This window comes from Primulina eburnea, chromosome 4 (genome assembly GCF_022965805.1).
Source record: "Primulina eburnea isolate SZY01 chromosome 4, ASM2296580v1, whole genome shotgun sequence".
NCBI lineage: Eukaryota > Viridiplantae > Streptophyta > Magnoliopsida > Lamiales > Gesneriaceae > Primulina > Primulina eburnea.
The window spans coordinates 4,687,361-4,709,031 of NC_133104.1; the positions used below are offsets into that span (position 1 = coordinate 4,687,361).

Consider the following 21,671-nt stretch of genomic DNA (forward strand, 5'->3'; position numbering starts at 1 on the left):
CTAGACAAGTAATATAATACTTGAAAAATTAATTCAGTCTATTTTATATAAATTATATTAATTTATTCTAGATATAAAAAAGATAAAATTAATAAATTAGGACAACTACAATTTTGGTCATGTGTATTAGAGGATATTTGGTGGAATAACTTTAGTCAAACTTATTTTTTTTTTAATGATAATCTTCAAGTTTATTTGAGTGTTTCTAAATACACAAGAGAATCTCATATTTTTTTTTAATGTTAGACCAAGGTTATCTTGTTAACTACCTCTGTATATTTGATTTTTGGCGATTTTAATCATCGATTTTATCAAATTTCAATTATATTTCATTATGCTTGATTTTTTTTACAATTTTAATTTTTTCAACATGACACGAACATGACTTCGACAACGTGTTTCTGATATGACATGTACAAATATAATGTCACAAAAAAATAACTAAAATTCTATATTTGATATTTTTATAGTTTAAAAAAACTAAATTTAGAAAAATTGAAAGATATAAATGGACAAATATAATCCACCGAAGTTACCACGAGAAGTTGGAAAACTGGTTGGCAGGAAATTGTGGTGAAGTCAATGGGAAGAAATGGTTATGGTTAAATTAATATATAGAGAAACGGTTGAGGATTATAGATAGTCGGAGCGGAGGCTACGAACGATCTGCAAGATGTACGGCTACGCTGGCGTGAGCAGCGGAGACAGCGGAATGAAGGGCGGCGGCGTCGACCTGGAATCCGGCGAGATGCTGTATCCTGGCATCGGGTATGGCGAGAATCAGCTGCGATGGGGATTCATACGCAAAGTCTACGGTATCTTGGCCGCGCAGATCGTCCTCACCACTGCCGTATCCGCCGTCACTGTTTTATACTCGCCAATTAATGATCTTCTCCGTGGCAATTCCGCCTTATTGCTTTTTCTCCTCTTCACACCCTTCGTCTGTAAGCATTTTTTCGACAATACCTTCGTATTACCCTTCGGTTATGATTTCGCTTGTAGATTTCTACTGTGTTTTCTTCTATGTATGTACTGTAGTCCTTGCAAGGGGTTGGTTGATGCAGACTCTTTTGGGTCAATTTCAAGGCTTTTAGCCCTGTTTTCCGATCTTTCATTTGTGACCAGATTAACTGATCCCTATCTTTGTTACACTCCTCGATCTTCCCTCCACCCTTGCAGTATATGAGCAGCTAATTGCCGAGGCAATTTTTTTCTCTGATTATTTTTGGTAGCTTCTCTTTATGATGGTACATACACAAACGTACACACATAAGTTTGTGTTAAGCATTTAGAATGAATTGTGTATTGCACCCCGGGTTTCATGCTATGTGTTATCTGTATTTCAGAACATAGGATATTGACTTGGTTGTTTAAAAAAAAAAACTTCAGTACTGGCATACCATTGGAACAAAAAATTTGATATTGGTGTATTGATTAAACATATGATGCAGTTTTGTTGTTTTGAGGTCAACTCGCTTCGAAGATCTGTAATGGGTTTCTTTGAAACTATGGACAGACATGATCGTGTTCTGTTTCTTGTTTTTAAGGTTTTGATTAATTTTTCAAAATGAAGGTTGGATGATTAATCAATGCAACGAGAGGAATGAGAAATGAAATTATTGGTTTTCCAGATCCTGACAACTCAGTTTTACTAGTTCATTGCATACAGGAAGCATGGCCTTAACCTGTTTTTTCTTTGCGTTATTATATTTATTATAATTAATTCAAATCTTGGATAGTGTTGTGGCCCTTGTTCGTGTATCAACAAAAGCACCCATTGAACTTCATTTTCCTCGGACTTTTCACTGCTTCCTTGAGTGTCACAGTTGGTGTTAGCTCTGCCAATACCGAAGGTTAGTAGTTATTGAATATAAGTTTCAAGTCAAACTTTGCCGGATGTTTGCTTATCTTGCTATATCACCTTGTATCTAACTCTATTACAATCAAAGAGCTGTGTTTCTATCCTTAATCTTGTAATTGTGGATATTTGTTTATATTGCATCTTACAATGCATCAATCTCTATTTCAATTCACAGGAAGAATAGTGCTTGAAGCCTTAATCTTGACATCAGCAGTAGTTTCAGCTCTGACTGGATACACTTTCTGGGCTTCAAAGAAGGGCAAAGACTTCAGCTTTATGGGACCAATCTTGTTTACTAGCCTTTTCGTCTTGGTTTTGACTGGTTTCATTCAGGTCGGTCTCTCCAACCCTCCCTTAGCCATTTCTTATGTTGGTTAATTTGTTGCATCTCGTTATCTGATGAACGATATCTTGCATTTGGGACGCAGATGTTCTTCCCATTTGGATCAACCTCTGTTGCCATCTACAGTGCAATGGGTGCCATAATTTTCTCAGGATATATAGTTTACGATACTGACAATTTGATCAAACGCTTCACATATGATGAATATATCTGGGCATCTGTCACCCTTTATCTGGACGTCCTCAACTTGTTCCTTACCATTCTGCGGATGCTAAGGCAGGGAGACAACTGAGGCTACAAGCCTACAACACATTATTTCGTGCTAGTTCTTTGCTTGTAAATCAATTAATATGTTTTGTTAATGTACCCGACTAGAGTGAGAGATTTCCATGGAAGTTGTATATCTCCCTTGTTGATTGTTATGCTACTCTGGCAGAGTGCTAGCTATAACCGAATCAAATGTTATGAACGCTAGAAAGTGAAATTTACCAAGTAAAGAGTTTACTAATTTGTATGTTAATTACATTCATGTGTAATGTATAGCATGAGTTATAATTGTAAGAATTGCACAAATTAAACTTTACTTCCTGGAAACCTTCTTGTTAGAAGGTTCATTTATTAATACATGTTGGGCACAGTTTGGTGCAGACTCATTATCCATGTTTTCATCAAGGGTTTCTACGATTATTTGAATCGAAGATAATTATGTTATTCATATATTCCAATTTAGTACCCACATGACATAAATCATATGTTATCTAATGTAAAGAAACCAAATGGTACCTTTATTGAACGGTGTACATTTTACTTGTTGGAGTTGTTACCTAAGTTGCTATTTTGTTGGCCTTGATTATATGCAAAAGGTTCAACCTGTCTAACACGCATTTATAATGGCAAAAAAAAAAAGGAAAATCGGTACTTAAGCACTGTTTGATGTGAAAACTAAAACATTGATTATTTCAACATTTTTATTTAATTCGACTTTTGACACGAGTTACATATCCTATTGTTATCTATATAATTTGATATCTCCATATTATACATTATTTATTATTTCATCTAAGAACCAAATGATGCGTAATGATAAATCTTGAAGCAAGTCAACAACAGCTAATATTGACCATCACCTTTAAGCAGAAGTTGAAACTCTAAAACACTAACGTTGGGGGTAATTGAAGCTACTATAAAAAATAAAAAAAAAAACATTGATTTCATAAATACCTCTTAACAAAATTAGGATCAAAGTAAATCACAAAACACATGGCAAAAATTCAAGACCTATATTAGGTGGACGCAGTATCAAGAAAAATAGTTAGTTACAGGTAATCCAACTTGTAGAGATCACAGCAAAACATATTTATTTACAGGGTACACAGCATTGTTCCAGACTTTCAATCAGAAAAGAAGCTACAAAAGTAAGAAAATGCTATAAAAAGATAGCTTCTTGGCTGGTTGCAGAACAGTTTATATAACCCGAGTTCTCACACGATGCGTTATCATTATCTCGACCAAGTTGTTTGTAAATTTTCTAGTGCACGATCATTCACTTCAATTTAGAAATAGGCGAGGCTTAGCTTGGATACATAAAGGTCTGGAAAAATTAAAAAAAAATACTGGTATCACGTTAGGATGATCAACGTAGTTACATAGTGGTGTAAGTGCACCTAAGATTCAAGTTTTGCAAGGCGAGACACTCTCTCTATTTCCTTAATTATTAGTTCCTTTTCCTCTTCAAATTGGTCATCTTCGGCACCTGCAATAACACCAACACATTTAGCAGGCAAATGATGTAGAGATGATTGTTAATTGGAGGTGATTTATCTGTTTACAACAGAATCTGACTTAAGTCTCTGTACATAGTCTTGATTTGTGGCAGTTATTCAACAAGTTCAAACTTTTGACTGACTTGTGTGTACCTTTGCCAACAGAGAGATTGTGGAGCAGCTCTAGCAGCCTTTCATGGTTCTTCGCAAGGATAACTTTAACATCGCGTGGTTTGTTTGGGTTAGCTACAAAAACCTGCAGATAGAATAAGAAGATTAATAAAAAATTTCACGGAACCAAATGAGATTATTGTATATGTACAGAGGTTTTTCCAGGTCAGGTACAAAAACCTGAAAAGACTCTCATTGAAATATCATTTTCCTAGAATCTCGACCAAGACATATGAAAATTGTTAGAGCAACAAGTATTGAACTCATTTAAGTCCGCTGAACGAATTCGAGTTTTGTTAGATATCCCACATTGGTAGGATTGAGTATGAACTTGGACAACTCTTCTCTTTTAGCTAGTTTTTGGGATTGAGTTAGGTCCAACTCTCCATATTCACATGGTATTAGAGCTCAAGCCCACCGTTATATGTTGGACTATGGGTCATCTGACAATGTATCATAAACTTCACACTCTAAGGCACTGTTTGGTACACGGGATAAGGATGGGATTGATAAATAATCCGCCTTATCCCACGTTTGGTATGTTTTTAAAAAACCCATGATATTGATAAATACATTTTTAGAAGGATAAAACATCCTTAGTAAGAGGTGTGATAGTTTTAATTTAATGATAAAATATACTACAAATTACTTAATTACCCCCATTTATTTAAATGCATTTAAGTTAATGTTAAATGTTTATTAAATACATACATATATACAAATATATATACATATATACACACACAAATAGTTACTAGGTCCCTTCGATATGAAAAGGATTATAAAAAAATAAAGAAAAAGGCAAAAATCAAATTTGACCGATGATCAACTTTGAAAAACGAAAAGAAATTGTTTAAATAATTTCCAAAATAAGACAAAAGAAACGAAAATTATTCTTTAGGACCATATATATATATATAGCGTAATTTAAGAATTGAGATATGCAATTACAAGATCTTGATAACAATGAAATATAAGTTTTTGTGATAAGGTTAATTTTGTCATTACATGTCAATATATAAATTTAATCACTCTTTTAAAATCATACCAACATTCAACATATTATCTTATCATTATATTTATCCTTGATTTATCCTTATACTGTATATCCCTTACTTATCATATCCTATGTACCAAACTGTGCCTAAATGTTCATTTTCTGTGCGAAGGTGTATTAGATGTCCCACATCGGTTGAATTAAGTCCTTGATAATTGTTACAAATATTTGGACAATCCTCTCATTTTGAGTTTTTTAGGTTGAATTAGGTCCCAGTGTCAATCTTGACAAGTTTCAATCCAGATGCTTTAAATTTAAAGGATCCCAAAGCCAGAACTTGCAAAGAAAACTAAGTACTTGAGAAAATTGCGAGTGAGAAAATATAATGTGCTTATTACCTTGAAAATATGAAAGGCGGATATTTGTATGTTTTTGCTTGAATCCTGTACAGAAATTCAGTCGAAAAAATATTAGATAATGGCTCTTTTCCAATAACATCTGTCTCTAAGCTTAGGGCACGTAATCAAAAAACGATTTTAATATTCACTAGCTTGGGGTGTTATAAATTGGTAAAGAATTTTCAATTATCATACCTAGAATTTTTAATAAGAGGGCCATACACTCTATAGGCTTTGTAAGGTTGTAAATGATTGTGAAGAACTAGAAGCTGAACAAACACACCCTTCAAATATTTTTTTTTCCTTTCTGGATTATATGTAACCAAGGGTAAAAATGAATCAAGTTCAACCTGTGACCTTTTGAACTGGATCAAATATTATTTGATATATTTGATCTGTGTTCGCAATTATTGAATTCTATATCAAATCTGAGTCGATATTATTTTCTTCGAGAGCTCGTTGACTTGGACATATTTATTAATAGCTTATAAATGCATTTAAAATCAATCGAGCTCAAAAATTCAAGCTGCGCATGGAAATTGTGTTTACTAAAATTCGATAATTAAGTTTGAATCAAAAGAATCGAACTTTAAATCAAACTCTAAGACACGCTAAACTCAATTTTAAAATAGTTTGATTTTAGAACCATGAGCCAACTAAAAAAATTCGAGCTCAAGTTTGAATTCAACAAAAGGGGTAATACTCACCCTACTCGATTAGCACCCCTATTTACGGCTAAACAACTTAAATTAATTGTAACAATTCAAAGTTAACTGCCAGAAAGCTTGAAATATCCCTTGATGGTCAGAGGTATCTGATGATTTATGTCTGCTCACTATCCAGAAATATTTCAAATAATAATTATAATACTCTCTCTCTCCGTCCCAAATATATAAACTTTTCGTTTTACACAGATTAAGAAAATCATAGGAAAAACAAAGTTTTACACACTAACTTGCTATTTTATCCTTATTTATCTCATTAAAGAAATGGTTGCACGTCTTTCCAAGACTTAATTAATAGAGATATGTTAGTAAAAAACAAGAAAAATGATACTACATGTAGAAACTGGACAATATGGTTTGGACAACCAAAAAAAGAATGCAGCTTATATTTTGGGACAAAGAGAGTAATACTACAGGCACATGTACTTGAGGGTAAAGTCATGCCAAAAGTAGTAAGGCAGGTAACCATATTCCGCAGAGCAAATAGCATAGTTTCTTTATGCAACTATAATTCTTAATCATTTTCCATATAATTTTACAAAATCCTACAACCATTTGGCATCAGGAAGGATATGAAGTACCTTCAACAATGTCATCATGACTTTTAAGTGGCGAACCTCAGCAATGTAACTCTTCATTATTTGAGAATTTGGAGATTCCAGAAGAAAATCGGACAGAAGCTAAAGTCCATTACAATTACGATGTCAATACAAATAACAACCAGAAGAAGAAACAAGAGCTGATATAAGCACTAACCTTCAAAGACTGCCTTCTCGTCACATAGTTAGCCGATGTCAATAGCTTTTCATATTGCTCAAAAAACTGATGATACAAATTTCATTATATTAAGATGCATCAAAAGTAGGTATAAAAATACAAGTGCATGCAATGCATGATTTTGAGTATAACATAGGACAAATGAAACTTTTTGAACCTTGAAGGGAATTCGATAACAAAATTCTTCGCACATTACTCCAAAAGAAATAAGGAAAGAGACGACAAAACCTCGTTGTAGTGAGTAGTCAGGTATTCAGAAACTGCCGATGCATGTTTAGTGAGCAGATCCTGGCAAATTTATCTATATATTCAATATTGTAAATGATAGAATAAAAATAGTTTAATGATGAAGTATGTCTGGAAAACATTTAGAAAGATGTGACCTTGAAGGTAGAAAATGCATCAGATGTAACATCAAAATTGGGTAGCTCAACAAATTTGAAGAACAACTCAAAGCTGGGAGACTCCAATATGTATCTGAAACAAGATTTATGGATTTGTTTTGTTGTGAAAAGCTCTGCAACATAAAACAAGCCTTGCATACTTGCTTTTTTCACTTCTTGAGAAACATTAAATTGGGAGCTTTTAGGACATAAAGAAAACAGTACAAGTACACGTATGTTACTTTGCAAGAGTTGGGAACTTGATACATTCCCTCAGCATATTCCCACAGTTCAGAGCAATTTCCTTGTTGTCATAGCTGTTATCCAAACCAAATAGGTAGGTCTCATTAGTCAAAACATCATTACTGAATAACACGATACGTAAATTTCGTCTACGAAATCAAGATACTCATAAAAGGGCTATTAAAAGACAAGTTGAAGAGTTGTTTTCTAAATATCGAGGATCTCACCAAACAACGAGGAAGTCGAGCAGTTCTAAATGGTTCTCCATGTATTGTACACAGCAAAATGTGGAATCAACCTTTTGTTTAAGCAATATAGACCAACAGTGGACTAAAATTTTCCTGGTCTGAGATGTCAAAAAATTTGTCAAGTATGGAAACATAAATTATATAAAATACATGTAAAACCTTTTATTAGGTTGTTCATTATTGCTTTAATTACAAATAAATGTAAAATCTTTTATTAGGTTGTTCATTATTGCCTCAATTACTTACTTCCCATCCCAGAATTGGTAACTTGTGAAACAGAAGAGAAATAACATCTTCATCACAGATTTCAAGTGTGAGTTGAAGAATTTGATCTGCAACTGGTTCGATTTCTCCATCTCCTGACAACATAGTTTTCATTGCCGTCATGTTCTTCTCAACTTCCTCCAAAGCCTAGAGCAAATTGAAAATAGAAACACGAAGATAAAAACTAATCCCGTACATCAAACAGCAGACCCATGGAAACAACAAAACTCTATGTAGAATCCCTATATGAAATACCCAGATCTAAATATGCATAGGATATACAGAAATAAAATGATATACTGATTGTTTTCCATTTTCGTTCACTTCTGCATTCTAGATTCATCCGTTTGATAATTTACTCACAAGTAAAATATTTCCAGCACCACTTTTCCTAAGCTAAGACCCACTCAAAGCCAACAATAAATCAATTCCTCATCACAATGTCTGACGCAACAAACTAAGATATATGCATGAAATGTTGTTAATGTTCCATGCATTAGCTATTTTCCTTCCTTAGTTTCAGTTTGGCATCACTTCTTTATCGTGCAAAGAAGATCAAAGACAACTTCCATCAATCTAGACCTCACCTAGACAAGTTAATCATATAAATTAAATTCAAGCCCTATTGTTAATTTTTTTCGATAGAAAATTAGAACTTGGTAATATCAGTATTAAATAAGTAAATTTGATTGGTTTGACTATGTACGCGCAAAGGTTTAATCAAGTCATGTCCAATTGAACCGGTCATAGCTCCAATGGACCGTTGGTTCTAGAACCGGCATCGGTTTTAGAACCGTGGTCAAATCGATATCTATCGCCAATATAGAAGGAGAATTAAAACCAACCCTAACAACGAATCACGTGCTTATTAACTATTGGTCAAGCTCAAACTTAGATATATGTTTATTGAGCCCGTAAACCACCGAGACACCATCTTTATCAGTCCTAACGCCTTCGACAGGGAGTTCTAACATTTCCAATTACTTTTCCAAAACATATTCGCTTCATGCAAAACTACTGGGAGCATGCAACACTCAGGGACGGAGCTACCGCAAAGGCTGAGGTGGGCTGTAGCCCAGGCTAGATTTTCAAATTAGCGACGGTTTTAGCATATCCGTCGCTAAAATTTTTTGAATTTGTTAAAAATTTTAGACTATAGCCCAGTACAAAAAAATAAAATTAGCGACGGTGTTAATAAATCCGTCGCTAAAATTACGACGGTTTTATTTTGACCGTCGCTATATAGCGACGGTTTTGTATAAACCGTCGCTGATTTGCGACGGATTAATCAAAACCATCGCCGATCTTATCGGCGACGGTTTTAAAAGAGCCGTCGCTAATCATTCAGCCCAGTGTGACTTTAATTTCTGGCTACGTCCCTGGCAACACTCAACTACATTAAATTTGCAAAGGCAGGTCTTTTGTCTCTGTCAGTCAAGAAAACGAATTTCACATCAACAATTTCGCATCACAACACTATACACTCCCTCTAAACAAACCACATTTTTTTATACAATCAAACAGTTCAATTATTCCATCGCAATCCAGAAAAACGACACAAAGATTTGACCTTTTCCAGGGCTTTGACCTCTGCTACAGTTTTGGAGTCGAGTGCCATTAAACTATCCTTGATCGCCTTTGCCAACTCCTGAGGGGTTTTAGGCCTCGATTGCTTGAAAAATGAGAATGACATTTGCCTTCAGCTTAAAATCACGGACTTTATCGATGATTTATAACTGGGATTTGATTGAAATTCTATCGATCGGTTTAAATTCTCCTGTAATTTTTGTGGGATTTGGGAACAAGGACTCGTTGCATTTGGGTTTTTGATTGATTCGATTGAATGCTGCAGTGGTGCGGGTTCCGCGTGTTCTGCATAATAGCGCGAAAGGCTTCCTGAATTCAGTCTAAACTCTAAAATCGCATTTCTGGAATTGCTTTCATTTATTTAACTATTTTAATTTAATCAAAGTGCTCATTTATTTCTTATTTGATTCATTCTATAAAAAGTTGAGAAATATCTTTAGACGTGACAATTACATTTTCTTATGATGTTTTTGCATATTAAAGACAATTCCTATTTCGTATATATACGTATTTGCGATGCACAGAATATTAAAATAAGTATGAAGATTTAAATAATTACTTAAAATTATTGATATGATAAAAATATTTAATGATGATATATTAAAAAAAACATAACAATCATGCAGTCAAACTAAGTTATTTATCATTGCATTTGATATACTGATTGAGTAGAATTATTACTAATAAAAAAAATAGAAAACACTATTTAAAAATCGTATATTATTTATCTATCAAAATTTTATTTAATAAATAAATAATTTTTTTAAAAAAAATCATTCATTATATGAAAATTTTGATTATAAATTTTAATTAATTTTTGAATATTTTAAAAATATTTATACAAAAGTTTTAATTAAATAATAATAATAATATTTTACTATTTATTAAAGTTAAAGTCCATATAAAAACTGTATGGTGTCTTGATCTGTTTTTTACTTACCCAAAAATACCTTTGCATCTCATCACATTTTCTGAAATCCCCACGTTACTCTCTTATTCCTTCAAATCCAACGCAGAGAACAGATTCTCTCAAAAACAAAAAATCCAGATATCAGATTTTCTGAAACAAACCACCCGCAAATCTAGCATGGTTGTTGCTTCCTCCTCCACTTCCTCAACAAACCAACCCCATGCTGCTTTGTTTATTTTTCTCCCACTACTTAAAGTGGCACAGAACAGGACAATGTCTTCCACAAACAATCATCTACACCCAATCGTCGCATAACTTGAAGCTGCAACCAGTTTCAATTTCTTTTGAAGAGTAACCCACACCTAGGAAGTGCTCCTGGTTCTGTTGTTGTCGCCTCTACCGCTGAACCGGCTGGTGGGATGGTTGGACGGGTAAATCCCGGCGTCGTCAAAGGAATTCCTGTCTCAATTTCTCACCAACCAAAGGTTCTTCATGTTTCATTTTTAAATATTAACTGTAAAATGTGAATTTTTTAAGTTGCAATGGATGGCTAGCTGCTAGGTTCTTTTTGGGTCATATTTTTCTAATTTTAATTTTGAGGGGCTGTTCTCCTGTGGGTGGATGCATTAACTGGGATATCTTTGAAGATGAAAACTTCTAATGTTTCATTTGGTTTTTGGTCAGAAAAGAGTAGATTGAAACGGAAACGAAATGTAACAAATATTGTATGCAGATTGTAGGATATGTTGATGGAACTTGGAAGAACGATGAAGTGATCAATAATTGACTCCTGTTATTTTGGAACTTTAACTAACGCCCTCCATTTCTTTCCTATCCTCTCTGAATAAGCCATTCAGAGAGGATAGGATGGAATTTGTGTGCGGTTGTACGTGAATAGTAAATATAAATTGTGTTATATAAGTATGTTAAGAGGTAACATTGTGTAAAGATTGACGAAGGTTTAAAATAGTAAGTGTATTTTGTTAAACAATTGAAACGACATAATTATTGATAACATTAAATCGTACACAAAATTGAAATAAATTTGTGTGCGACGTTGTACGTAAATATTTGCACAATGTTTGTTTCTTTTATCTGTTAAGAAGGCTCGGAATTTTAATCCTGCCTTAAATTTATAGTGTTCCTGTGTGAAGGGAGTAAATTAGAAGAATGAAATTTGTGTGCGACGTTGTACGCGAATATTAAGCATAAAATGTGTTATATAAGTATGTTAAGAGGTAACATTGTGCAAAGATTGAAGAAGATTTAAAATAGTATGCATTATGTCGTTTCAATTGTCAAACCATTGAAACGACATAATTATTCACTAAGCGTTGAACAATTGAAATGTGTTATAGAATGAGTTAGCTTTCCGACAAAATTAAAATAATGAAAATTTGGTGAATTTTGGTCAAGTTATGTGAAAAATTCCAAAGACATGTTAACTAAAATTTTATGAGTTTTTATAGACTAAGCAATGAGGCAAAAGTTTGATATTGTTAAGTTATTTGAATGAATTTATGATATTATTGTGGATGTATCTCACTGATAAAACTTTTGTGTGAGGATCGTGGAGACGGGCTATCTTGGTGTATGACTTCATTTTCTGGATCTCTGGATACCATTTTCCATAGGTAATCACTACAAATCAACAAATTGATTTATTTATTCATTTCAGGTTTGTATATTGTCGAATAATCTAATTATTAAATTCTCCTTTATGTACTAATGATTTTACTTTTATCTTTCTTTGTCAATCCATATTCATTTACACATTAAAACATAATTTCTTTTAGATTTTTATATGGAATTTTTGTTCATTCATTGATGAAGCTGAAAGAGATCAACTTCAGATTTTATTATGAGTTCTTTCGTTATAAAATAGTATCATAAAATACTCATTATTAATTTTATCCCTACGGAATAGTGACCATAATGTCATATAATATTTTTTTAATTATATATATATATATATATATATATACAAATTATAAATATATATATATATATATATATATATATATATACAAATATATATAAACCTACTATTACATATTTTATATCTTTTACTATTTATTAAAATTGGGCATGCTAGAGTAACTAAACATTGTCTTGGTGATCTTTTTACAAAATTTTGATTTTTATCCCTTTCTTTTTTTATAATGTTTTTACACCTTATGAGTGTTTTCCATTTTTTTAATTGACCGTTGAATTCTAAAATCCCGAAAATATGACCCACATTTTGAATATTAGTTTCGGTTTCCCCCTTATGAATTCAAATTTATATTTGAAGATCAAGGTTTTAAATTTGTCCAACTTTCTCTCAGGTTTTTTTCATCTTCATTATTCGGTGTTCTTAGATTCATTTGTGATAAGCGCTGTCAATTTACTCTCATCCAATTAGCTGCATTTCACGACTCTCACAACTTGAAACTGCCTTAAGAGACGCCACATTTCGTATGCGTTCAAAAATGAAACAGATCTCGAGACCATTTATTAATATTTGGACTACAATTTTGTACCATTTATCATGATTCTGCATTGCATATGTATTTTACATCTTTTTAAAAACAAAAATTTAAACTCTAATCTTCTGCTTTTCTAACGCTTTCTCTTTTACTATTTCTTCAAAACTTCCAATAAATTTATCATATTTAGTGTCAGATTAATGAAGATTCTTTAAATAGTCTAGGCAATGTGTTCTTCACTCAGTGTATATTAGGTTATTCTTTATGTTGACTTTGATGTAATGAGAATATATTTCTCTTGCAGATATCTAAATATTGAAAATTGAAAGCCACGACTTCGGTAGATCATTTATCAGACAATAATGTCAATAATATGTTTTCTATACAAAATAACGTCGCAAATCAACAACAAAGATCTTCACAGGTACGCTATTTTTTCATACAAAATTTCAATAAAACATTTTAATACTATATTGTGGAAAATTTTTAAAAATATGATTAAGATATTTATATTTTAAAAATCAATTTCATTCATGATCAATCAACATAATAATACAATAGCATTAATATATTTAATTTTTTTATATCTTTCATATATAGGCAAAAACGATGATATATTGGCAAAATATAACCTCAAATAGTTGACGATATTTCCATGTACATACATGCAAAAATAATCATTAACCACTCCATTCCGCTTTTGTTTTGAATTGTATTCCACTATTATTTTTTTATTTTCGTAAGTACATTAACTATTCGTCTATAATTCTATGTAAGACATGACAAATTCTAGCTCCGACTCTTACATCATTTAAAGGCGACAAATGCTAACGCATAACGAACGTGAAAGGATACATTCTATGACCCAACAACGACGACAATCTTACCTTGCTCGACGTCGATCAAATTACCAAATTAGAAGAATGGAATTTACTACCTCCATTTCTACTTCAAACCAGAATGGTATAATACGTAGTTCAAAAAATATTTACATAGTCTATAAGTGATACTTTTGATGAGTGGTAGATGCAAAAAACACTTACAAAACGAATATATTTTTCAACAAATCAACACATAAATTGGAGATTGGCTTAACGTACCAGACGACAATCAATGAATGAGGATGCAAGGAACATAGAATTGACTCGCCGTCTAACAAATTATCGAAGGAGACAAGATAATGAAAGATCATCAATTCCAGATGAGTCTAATATTGGTAGTAGTGATTTTGTTGCACAAACTACAATGATTCAAGAATCAGCTCATAAAATCAGTGAAAATCGTAAGTATCTTTTACAAAATTTGGAATAATATCCACAATGTAAAGTTAAACAATATTTTCTTGGCAAAACAATCATTTATTTACTTTGATGTATTGTACAAAATATCCCAAATAGTTCTCATTCTCAAATATTACTACGAAGTTTAAAAAAGATCCACATCTATTGTTCATGACAGTTGTTGATGTGACTACAGTGCGACAAACATGTCGCTCAGAGCCGATATCTTTTCATACTTTGACATCAAATTACGAGCGTGGACACGTCTACCAAGGCCAAATTCTGTACATCGAGGTATTCTACTATATCCAAATAAATAGTCGATTGAATATATGTTTTACAGCTTTATCCATTATCAATGTGTTCAAATAAAAATAAATAATTTAATCAAAATATGTTGACTTAATTGGTTTTAAATTGCTAAATACTTGATTCACCAAATTTCTATATTTGTGACATACATGTGTATTTTTTTTTATAAAAAAATACATTTTACTGCTTCTGCCATCAATTTCCTCTCTCACGTTATACATTTAATATGTAATGACTTCAATGAGAGTCCATCAACTAGGTGATTGATTTTTTTTTTAAATGTCAACATTTTTTGCATAAATATTTAATCATTTAAATGTTTTAGAAGTTAATTTAAAGATCAAATAGGAAGCATCTTATATTAAATATATTTTTAAACATGTAAAACTAAATTTGAACACATTGTATATTTTTAAATGTCTTATTTCATAGTTTTGTACAACAAAAATTAATTTATTTAAAATAAATACTCATATTTTTCAAAAATTCATATAAATAATAAAAAAATTATTTCATAATTTCATTTAACATATAGGAGAAAAAAAATTGAAATTTTGCAATATATAGTATACATCGTCATAGATTTGGAAAATGAGTTACTTTTAAAAACAAAGTTTACAAATAGTTTAGAATAATAAATTTCCACTATATAATTTATTGGTTCACTCTTCCAGCAACAACTCTTTTTAAAATTGTTAGTTTGAAGATTAATTTGAAATTTTTTGCAGGAAATATTTTCGATGAAAACAATGTCACTACCAACATACAACGATATCCACGTCCACGTCGATATCGTAACCTAGCAAGAAATTTCGGTGAAAATGAGATAAATTATCGTTGGCAATTGTCTGACCCAAGAATTTGTATACATTGCCAAGCTCTACTGTTTCATGGTGAAACATCACAATTCTGCTGTAGAAATGGAAACACAAATTTGGATCATATCCTTTCTCACATTGAATTGCAAGAGTTGTATGATGCAGATAACGAGGAAGGCGAACATTTTCGCGGTTAATAAGGGCTTACAATCATGTTTTCTCTTTTACATCAATGGGATTCAATATAGATGAGTCCTTAACAACCGGTACACATGGAATTTACACATTTCGTGCCCAAGGATCAATATATCACTCGATTGGAAGTCTTCTACCAAATGAGAATTGTAGGCCACGGTACATGCAGATGTGGATTGTAGACACAGATCATGATATAGACAATAGAATTCATGAAAATCTAGAACTAAGGCGAGAATTTTTGCTTATGATACAAAACATTCTTGGTCAACACAATCCATTTGTGCACGTGTTTCTACAAATTGGCAAATGTGAAGATATACCTAACTGTAGGCTCATCATCAGGCAAAAAAAAAAAACCTAATGAACATCAATATAGTTTACCAACAACATCTCAAGTTGCAGCCGTCATTGTTGACAACGAGTGTCAAGAAACTTTGAGCAGTCGAGATATTACTATACAAGGAATCGGTGAATCTTATCAGCATTCAAGATGTAGTTGGCTATTATGATCCCTTACAATATCCCCTCCTTTTGTCATATGGTACATATGGTTGGGACTTAAATAGTCGAAATATCAACGGTACCCGATTAACATGCTTAAATTACTATGCGTATATGCTACAGGTTAGTGAAAAAACATCGGACTTTATGCTTTATCTTTTTAATTAAAAAAAGTTCAAATTTATATTTACATCAATATTCATATAGTGTAAATTATGTTCTTATCCAGATACGAGAAAATTCACCATCTTTGATTCTTAGAGGAGGTCGTCTACTTCAACAATATATGGTTGAAAATTATGTAAAGATTGAAACACAAAGACTATGATGGATACGTTCAAATCAACGTGATCTATGTTCAGAACTTTACCAAGGATTGCAAGATTGTTTACATGGAGGTGAAAATAATGAAGGTAAGATAACTTGCTGATTTGAATATTGTACGATAACTTAATGATTTGAATATTATTTTTCACACTATATGTTTCAACTCACATCTTACACATATCTATCATATACACTATACAGGAAATATTGGTACCAGAATCGTTTTGCCATCATCTTTCGGTGGTAGCCCACGTGATATGTACCAGCGGTATCAAGATGCCATGACTTTGGTACAAACATATGGAAAACCATATATAATGCTTACAATGACATGCAATCCGAATTGGAATGAGATAAAAAAATCAACTACTTCCTGGGCAGTCACCTTAAGACCGTCCAGATTTGATTACAAGGATATTTCGGTCTTCCAACGCACGCCCCATTCGTTCCGCTCGCAACAACCCAATTAGTTTGATGAATTTAAGAAAGACATTGTGGATAGAGGGGTTTTAGGTAAGGTCCGCTCTTATTCGTACATCATTGAGTATCAGAAAAGAGGGCTTCCTCAAGTTCATATGTTGGTCATATTTGAAAATAATGACAATTTTTGTACTCCCGACCACTTTGACTCAATTGTGCATGCTGAAATACCTTTACAAACAGAAGAACCCAACTTACACAAAGCAGTTGTCCACCATATGATACATGGGCCCTGTGGATCGATGAATCCTAATTGTCCATCAGTGGTAAATGGTAAATGCAAGAAGAACTTTCCCAAGCCATTTGTGGAATACACATCTCGAGGAAATGATTCATATCCTTTGTATCAAAGACGTGAAGGTGGCCAAGTATCAATTCCCAACAATGACGATGTTTTCATTGATAATGGTTGGGTTGTCCCTTACAATCCCTGGCCTTTATTAAAATATGGTTGTCATATTAATGTTGAAGTATGTGGAGGGATTAAGTGTGTCAAATACATATACAAGTACATCCATAAAGGTCCTGATCGGGTCGCACTAGAGTTACGAAATGAACAAAATTGTGATGAAATCCAACAGTACGTGGATGGAAGGTGGATTTGTGCGCCTGAAGCATTTTGGCGAATTTTCTCATTTGAGTTCAGTAGGATGTATCCTTCAGTCATTAGGTTACAACTACATAAACCAAACTAACATTTTATTTATTTTGACCCCCAACAATGCGTAAGTGATCTACTTACAGATAATGACAACTCGAAGACTATACTTACATAATTTTTCAAAATAAATTGTGATCCTGACTTGACTGGAAAGTATTTATATCGAGAATTTTCACAATATTACACATGGATAAAATTTGAAAAAAAATGGATATGTCGAAGACGCAACAATAAAGTGGTTGGAAGAGTATATGTTGTGTCGCCATCTGAAGGTGAGACGTTTTATCTTCGTATCCTTTTAAATCATGTCAGGGGCCTGACATCTTTTGAAGATCTGATGACTGTGAATGGGATAACATATTCAACATTTAAGGAGTCTGCTCAAACGAGAGAACTTCTCAAACAGGATGATTATGTAATACAATGTCTACAAGAAGCACGCTCTGTTAGAATGTCATCTTCATTGAGAAGGTTATTTATATCCATACTGGTGTTCTGTCAACCAACAATAGTTCGAGAACTCTGGGATGAGCTCCATCCTAGCATGTGTGAAGATTATGGTAGAGAAATTTCATCAAGTAACTTATCATCAATAAGTTATTGCTTGAGATACGAAGGTTGTTGCATCAATACAAAATGAAACTTGATGATTTTGATTTTCCATCAATAAGTGCTGAGTATTTAGAAGACACACCACTACCAAGAATAATTGAGGATGAACTTTCTTATCATATTTTTGATGATGATTTGAGATCTATTGAACGTTTGAATGCTCAACAATCATGTTTTCTCTTTTAATATTCACGTACAACCGCACACAAATTCCATCCTATCCTCTCTGAATGGCTTATTCAGAGAGGATAGGAAAGAAATGGAGGGCGTTAGTTAAAGTTCCAAAATAACAGGAGTCAATTATCAATTATTGATCACTTTATCGTTCTTCCAAGTTCCATCAACACATCCTACAATCTGCATACAATATTCGTTACATTTCGTTTCCGTTTCAATCTACTCTTTTCTGACCAAAAACCAAATGTAACATTAGCAGTTTTCATCTTCAAAGATATCCCAGATAATGCATCCACCCACAGGAGAACAGCCCCTCAAAATTAAAATTAAAAAAATATGACCCAAAAAGAACCAAGCAGCTTGCCATCCATTGCAACTTAAAGAAATTCACATTTTACAGTTAATATTTTAAAAATGAAACATGAAGAACCTTTGGTTGGTGAGAAATTGAGACAGAAATTCCTTTGACGACGCCAGGATTTACCCCTCCAACCATCCCACCAGCCGGTTCAAGCGACAGAGGCGACAACAACAGAACCAGGAGCACTTCCTAGGTGTGGGTTATTCTTCAAAAGAAATTGAAACTGGTTGTGGCTTCAAGTTATGCGACGATTGGGTGTAGATGATTGTTTGTGGAAGACATTGTCCTGTTCTGTGACATTTTAAGTAGTGGGAGAAAAATAAAAAAAGCAGCATGGGATTGGTTTGTTGAGGAAGTGGAGGAGAAAGCAACAACCATGATAGATTTGCGGATGGGTTGTTTCAGAAAATCTGATATCTGGATTTTCTGTTTTTGATAGAATCGGTTTTCTGCGTTGGATTTGAGGGAAGAAGAAAGTAACGTGGGGATTTCAGAAAATTTGATGAGATGCAGGGGTATTTTGGGCAAGTAAAAAACAGACCAAGACATCATACAGTTTTTATATGGGCTTTAACTTTAATAAATAGTAAAAGATATAAATATATAATATATTTTTGTTTAATATTATTTCAAAATCAATACATTTAAATAAATACATGAGAAATAATAAGGGATATTATTATTTTTTTAAAATAAATTAATTAATAATATTGAAAATTAGAACATTATTAAATATAGAACTAATTCAAAAATTTTGGCATTAATTTTTTTTTTTAAAACCTACTACATATATTTATGGGAGACTATCGATTTGAGAGGAAGGGTATTTTTTAGGTTTTATTCCGGGTTTTTTTTATTGGATGCAAATGTTTATATTATTTTGATTGCAAGTTATACTAAAATTTAAATAAAAAATTCTGCTTAAGAACGCTTGAAGCATAATATGTTTGTCACTTTTTCTTCAAAAGCAAAACTTTTCTCCCGCGCTTCATGCTTAATTATGATTAGTACATCGATGCATGCGTTGCGTGTTTGTATAATATTTTTTATAATTCATTTGATTTATATTTAAATTAGGATCAAAATATAATTATAAGAAATAGTGAGGGACTACACTTTAATTTTGATATATAAATTAAAAATAAATTGAAAAATAAAAGAATAAAAAATGACATTAAGTGAGAATTGAAGATATAACCTAAATCCCAAGAAACAATGACTCTATTAGCTAAACTACATATAATTTGCATTAAAATTTTAACATTTTTTTTAATATATATAATTATTAAAACAGACCATGACACTAAAGTCAGTTACTCTACGTGTCTCAAATTTAATAAAATAGTATAAAAGTATAGATCAAGACTTAAGAGCAATTTAGTTTTTTATGGTACATTGAATTACAAGGAAAGAACCTCTCACACTTTGATTATTATTAGGAAAATACTCCTTTGACTTTGATTATTTGCCATGCATTCAATTTGACGTCATTGCATGCGAAAATCGGCTGGCTTTGTCTAGAAAATGATTTTATTTTATTTTACTATTTTTTAAAAAAAAATAGAAGAAGAAATGTAACAATTTAATGATATTATTTTCTTAATAATTAAAAGATGTAGTGCTCATCATTATTAACTAGTGACTTTAATTACTAATACTTTCCGAGTACATGTGAAAATAAAAAGTAAAACATCGATAAAATAAAAAAAATAGTTAATAATTTATTTAAACCAGTTATAAAAATAAAAGAATAGATAATTTTGTAGAGCAAAAAATTACTTACTACTGAAATTTAAACTATATTGATTCTAGAAGAAAAATAAATCCTGCATGTTGATAATTATTTATTTTACCTTTCTATTTTTATTTATCTCAAGTTATTTTTCGAAGATGTATATACAATTGGAGTCATATATATTTTTACGACCATTTTTAACTTTAATAAAATAAAATGTTTGTGTGAAATAAATTTGATTTTCCTAAGTTTACTTATTGTTCTTTTCACCTATTCTTTTAAATTGAGACAAAGGTTTATTTCAAAAGTATGCGATTGGATGTTCAAATGAAAACTTACCAAGAAAAAAATCTTTCATATTTTTTCAGAAATTATAATTGAGATTGATATTCAAAATCCACAACAAATAATTTCCAAGCGTCTAAGAGAGCTCTCCTCATTTCAATCATCTCTTTCTCAATTCTTCTTCTCTCACATCATCTGAGTGTTTATTTTTATAATATTTGTGAGATGTTTGTTTTACTGTATTAAAAAAATGTATGTTTTCTTTGGAAAGACGGTGAGTTGTTGTACATCATAAAATATTACAATATTTTTTTTTGTCTTGCCCTTTTTTGTCATAATATTTTTTAAAGGTGTTCCACGTAAGTATCTAATTTTATTATTTATTTTCATAATTATATATCAAGATATCGTACCTTCAGATCAACATTTGAACAATAGATTACCTAAAGAATGTATATTTTCCAAGAAAATATGAACAAAAGTTTATCATTTTATATAGAATAGATGTTGGAAATAATCTAAACTGTTGGAAATACTCTACATAAAAATAAATTTCCCAATTTCTGGATCCAACAGATGGGCCTGGCCCTTTTTAAAGAGGCCCAAGCCCAAGACCAATTAATACATAACGTTTCTCCAATTTGTATTACTATCATATTTTTCTCGACATATTTCACTTGAACCACAAAAATCAATTATTAGATTATTATTGTTGTAAAAAAATAAAAATTTATGGTAAAAAGTAAAAATCTCAAACTCTCAAAATTTACCAAACTACACACTTTT

General features: G+C 31.9%; 3 protein-coding genes across 3 annotated transcripts; 2 read left to right on the top strand and 1 right to left on the bottom strand.

Annotated features, from left to right (window-relative positions):
• The first annotated feature begins 547 nt into the window (after positions 1 to 547).
• On the top strand, positions 548 to 2,724 carry LOC140830716 (BI1-like protein). The gene is made up of 4 exons (XM_073194156.1): positions 548 to 944; positions 1,740 to 1,853; positions 2,037 to 2,194; positions 2,290 to 2,724. Exons 1-4 carry the CDS (start codon positions 674 to 676, stop codon positions 2,494 to 2,496), a joined length of 750 nt encoding a protein of 249 aa, XP_073050257.1. The 5' UTR covers positions 548 to 673; the 3' UTR covers positions 2,497 to 2,724.
• A 741-nt stretch (positions 2,725 to 3,465) lies between these two features.
• On the bottom strand, positions 3,466 to 10,073 carry LOC140830717 (uncharacterized). The gene is made up of 11 exons (XM_073194158.1): positions 9,744 to 10,073; positions 8,156 to 8,320; positions 7,889 to 8,007; positions 7,661 to 7,735; positions 7,419 to 7,512; positions 7,264 to 7,323; positions 7,015 to 7,080; positions 6,840 to 6,938; positions 5,534 to 5,578; positions 4,121 to 4,223; positions 3,466 to 3,957 (listed from the first exon to the last, which is right to left on the bottom strand). Exons 1-11 carry the CDS (start codon positions 9,864 to 9,866, stop codon positions 3,869 to 3,871), a joined length of 1,038 nt encoding a protein of 345 aa, XP_073050259.1. The 5' UTR covers positions 9,867 to 10,073; the 3' UTR covers positions 3,466 to 3,868.
• Positions 10,074 to 15,780: 5,707 nt separating this feature from the next.
• LOC140829631 (uncharacterized) lies at positions 15,781 to 17,749 on the top strand. The gene is made up of 6 exons (XM_073192940.1): positions 15,781 to 16,072; positions 16,189 to 16,370; positions 16,477 to 16,513; positions 16,610 to 16,660; positions 16,776 to 16,864; positions 17,126 to 17,749. The coding sequence occupies exons 1-6, from the start codon at positions 15,781 to 15,783 to the stop codon at positions 17,747 to 17,749; spliced, it is 1,275 nt and encodes a 424-aa protein (XP_073049041.1).
• The last annotated feature ends 3,922 nt before the right edge of the window (positions 17,750 to 21,671 follow it).

Bases quoted from the DNA above. Each gene is read 5' to 3' on its own strand.
- LOC140830716 (XM_073194156.1), top strand. From the start codon at position 674: ATGTACGGCTACGCTGGCGTGAGCAGCGGAGACAGCGGAATGAAGGGC. The intron at 945-1,739 runs GTAAGCATTTTT...AATCTTGGATAG, and splicing joins CCTCTTCACACCCTTCGTCT to TGTTGTGGCCCTTGTTCGTG. The intron at 1,854-2,036 runs GTTAGTAGTTAT...TTCAATTCACAG, and splicing joins TAGCTCTGCCAATACCGAAG to GAAGAATAGTGCTTGAAGCC.
- LOC140830717 (XM_073194158.1), bottom strand. From the start codon at position 9,866: ATGTCATTCTCATTTTTCAAGCAATCGAGGCCTAAAACCCCTCAGGAG. The intron at 7,324-7,418 runs GTCACATCTTTC...TAAATTTGCCAG, and splicing joins ATGCATTTTCTACCTTCAAG to GATCTGCTCACTAAACATGC. The intron at 5,579-6,839 runs GTACTTCATATC...ATTTCTGTACAG, and splicing joins TCATGATGACATTGTTGAAG to GATTCAAGCAAAAACATACA.
- LOC140829631 (XM_073192940.1), top strand. From the start codon at position 15,781: ATGGGATTCAATATAGATGAGTCCTTAACAACCGGTACACATGGAATT. The intron at 16,371-16,476 runs GTTAGTGAAAAA...GTTCTTATCCAG, and splicing joins ACTATGCGTATATGCTACAG to ATACGAGAAAATTCACCATC. The intron at 16,514-16,609 runs GTCGTCTACTTC...ATCTATGTTCAG, and splicing joins ATCTTTGATTCTTAGAGGAG to AACTTTACCAAGGATTGCAA.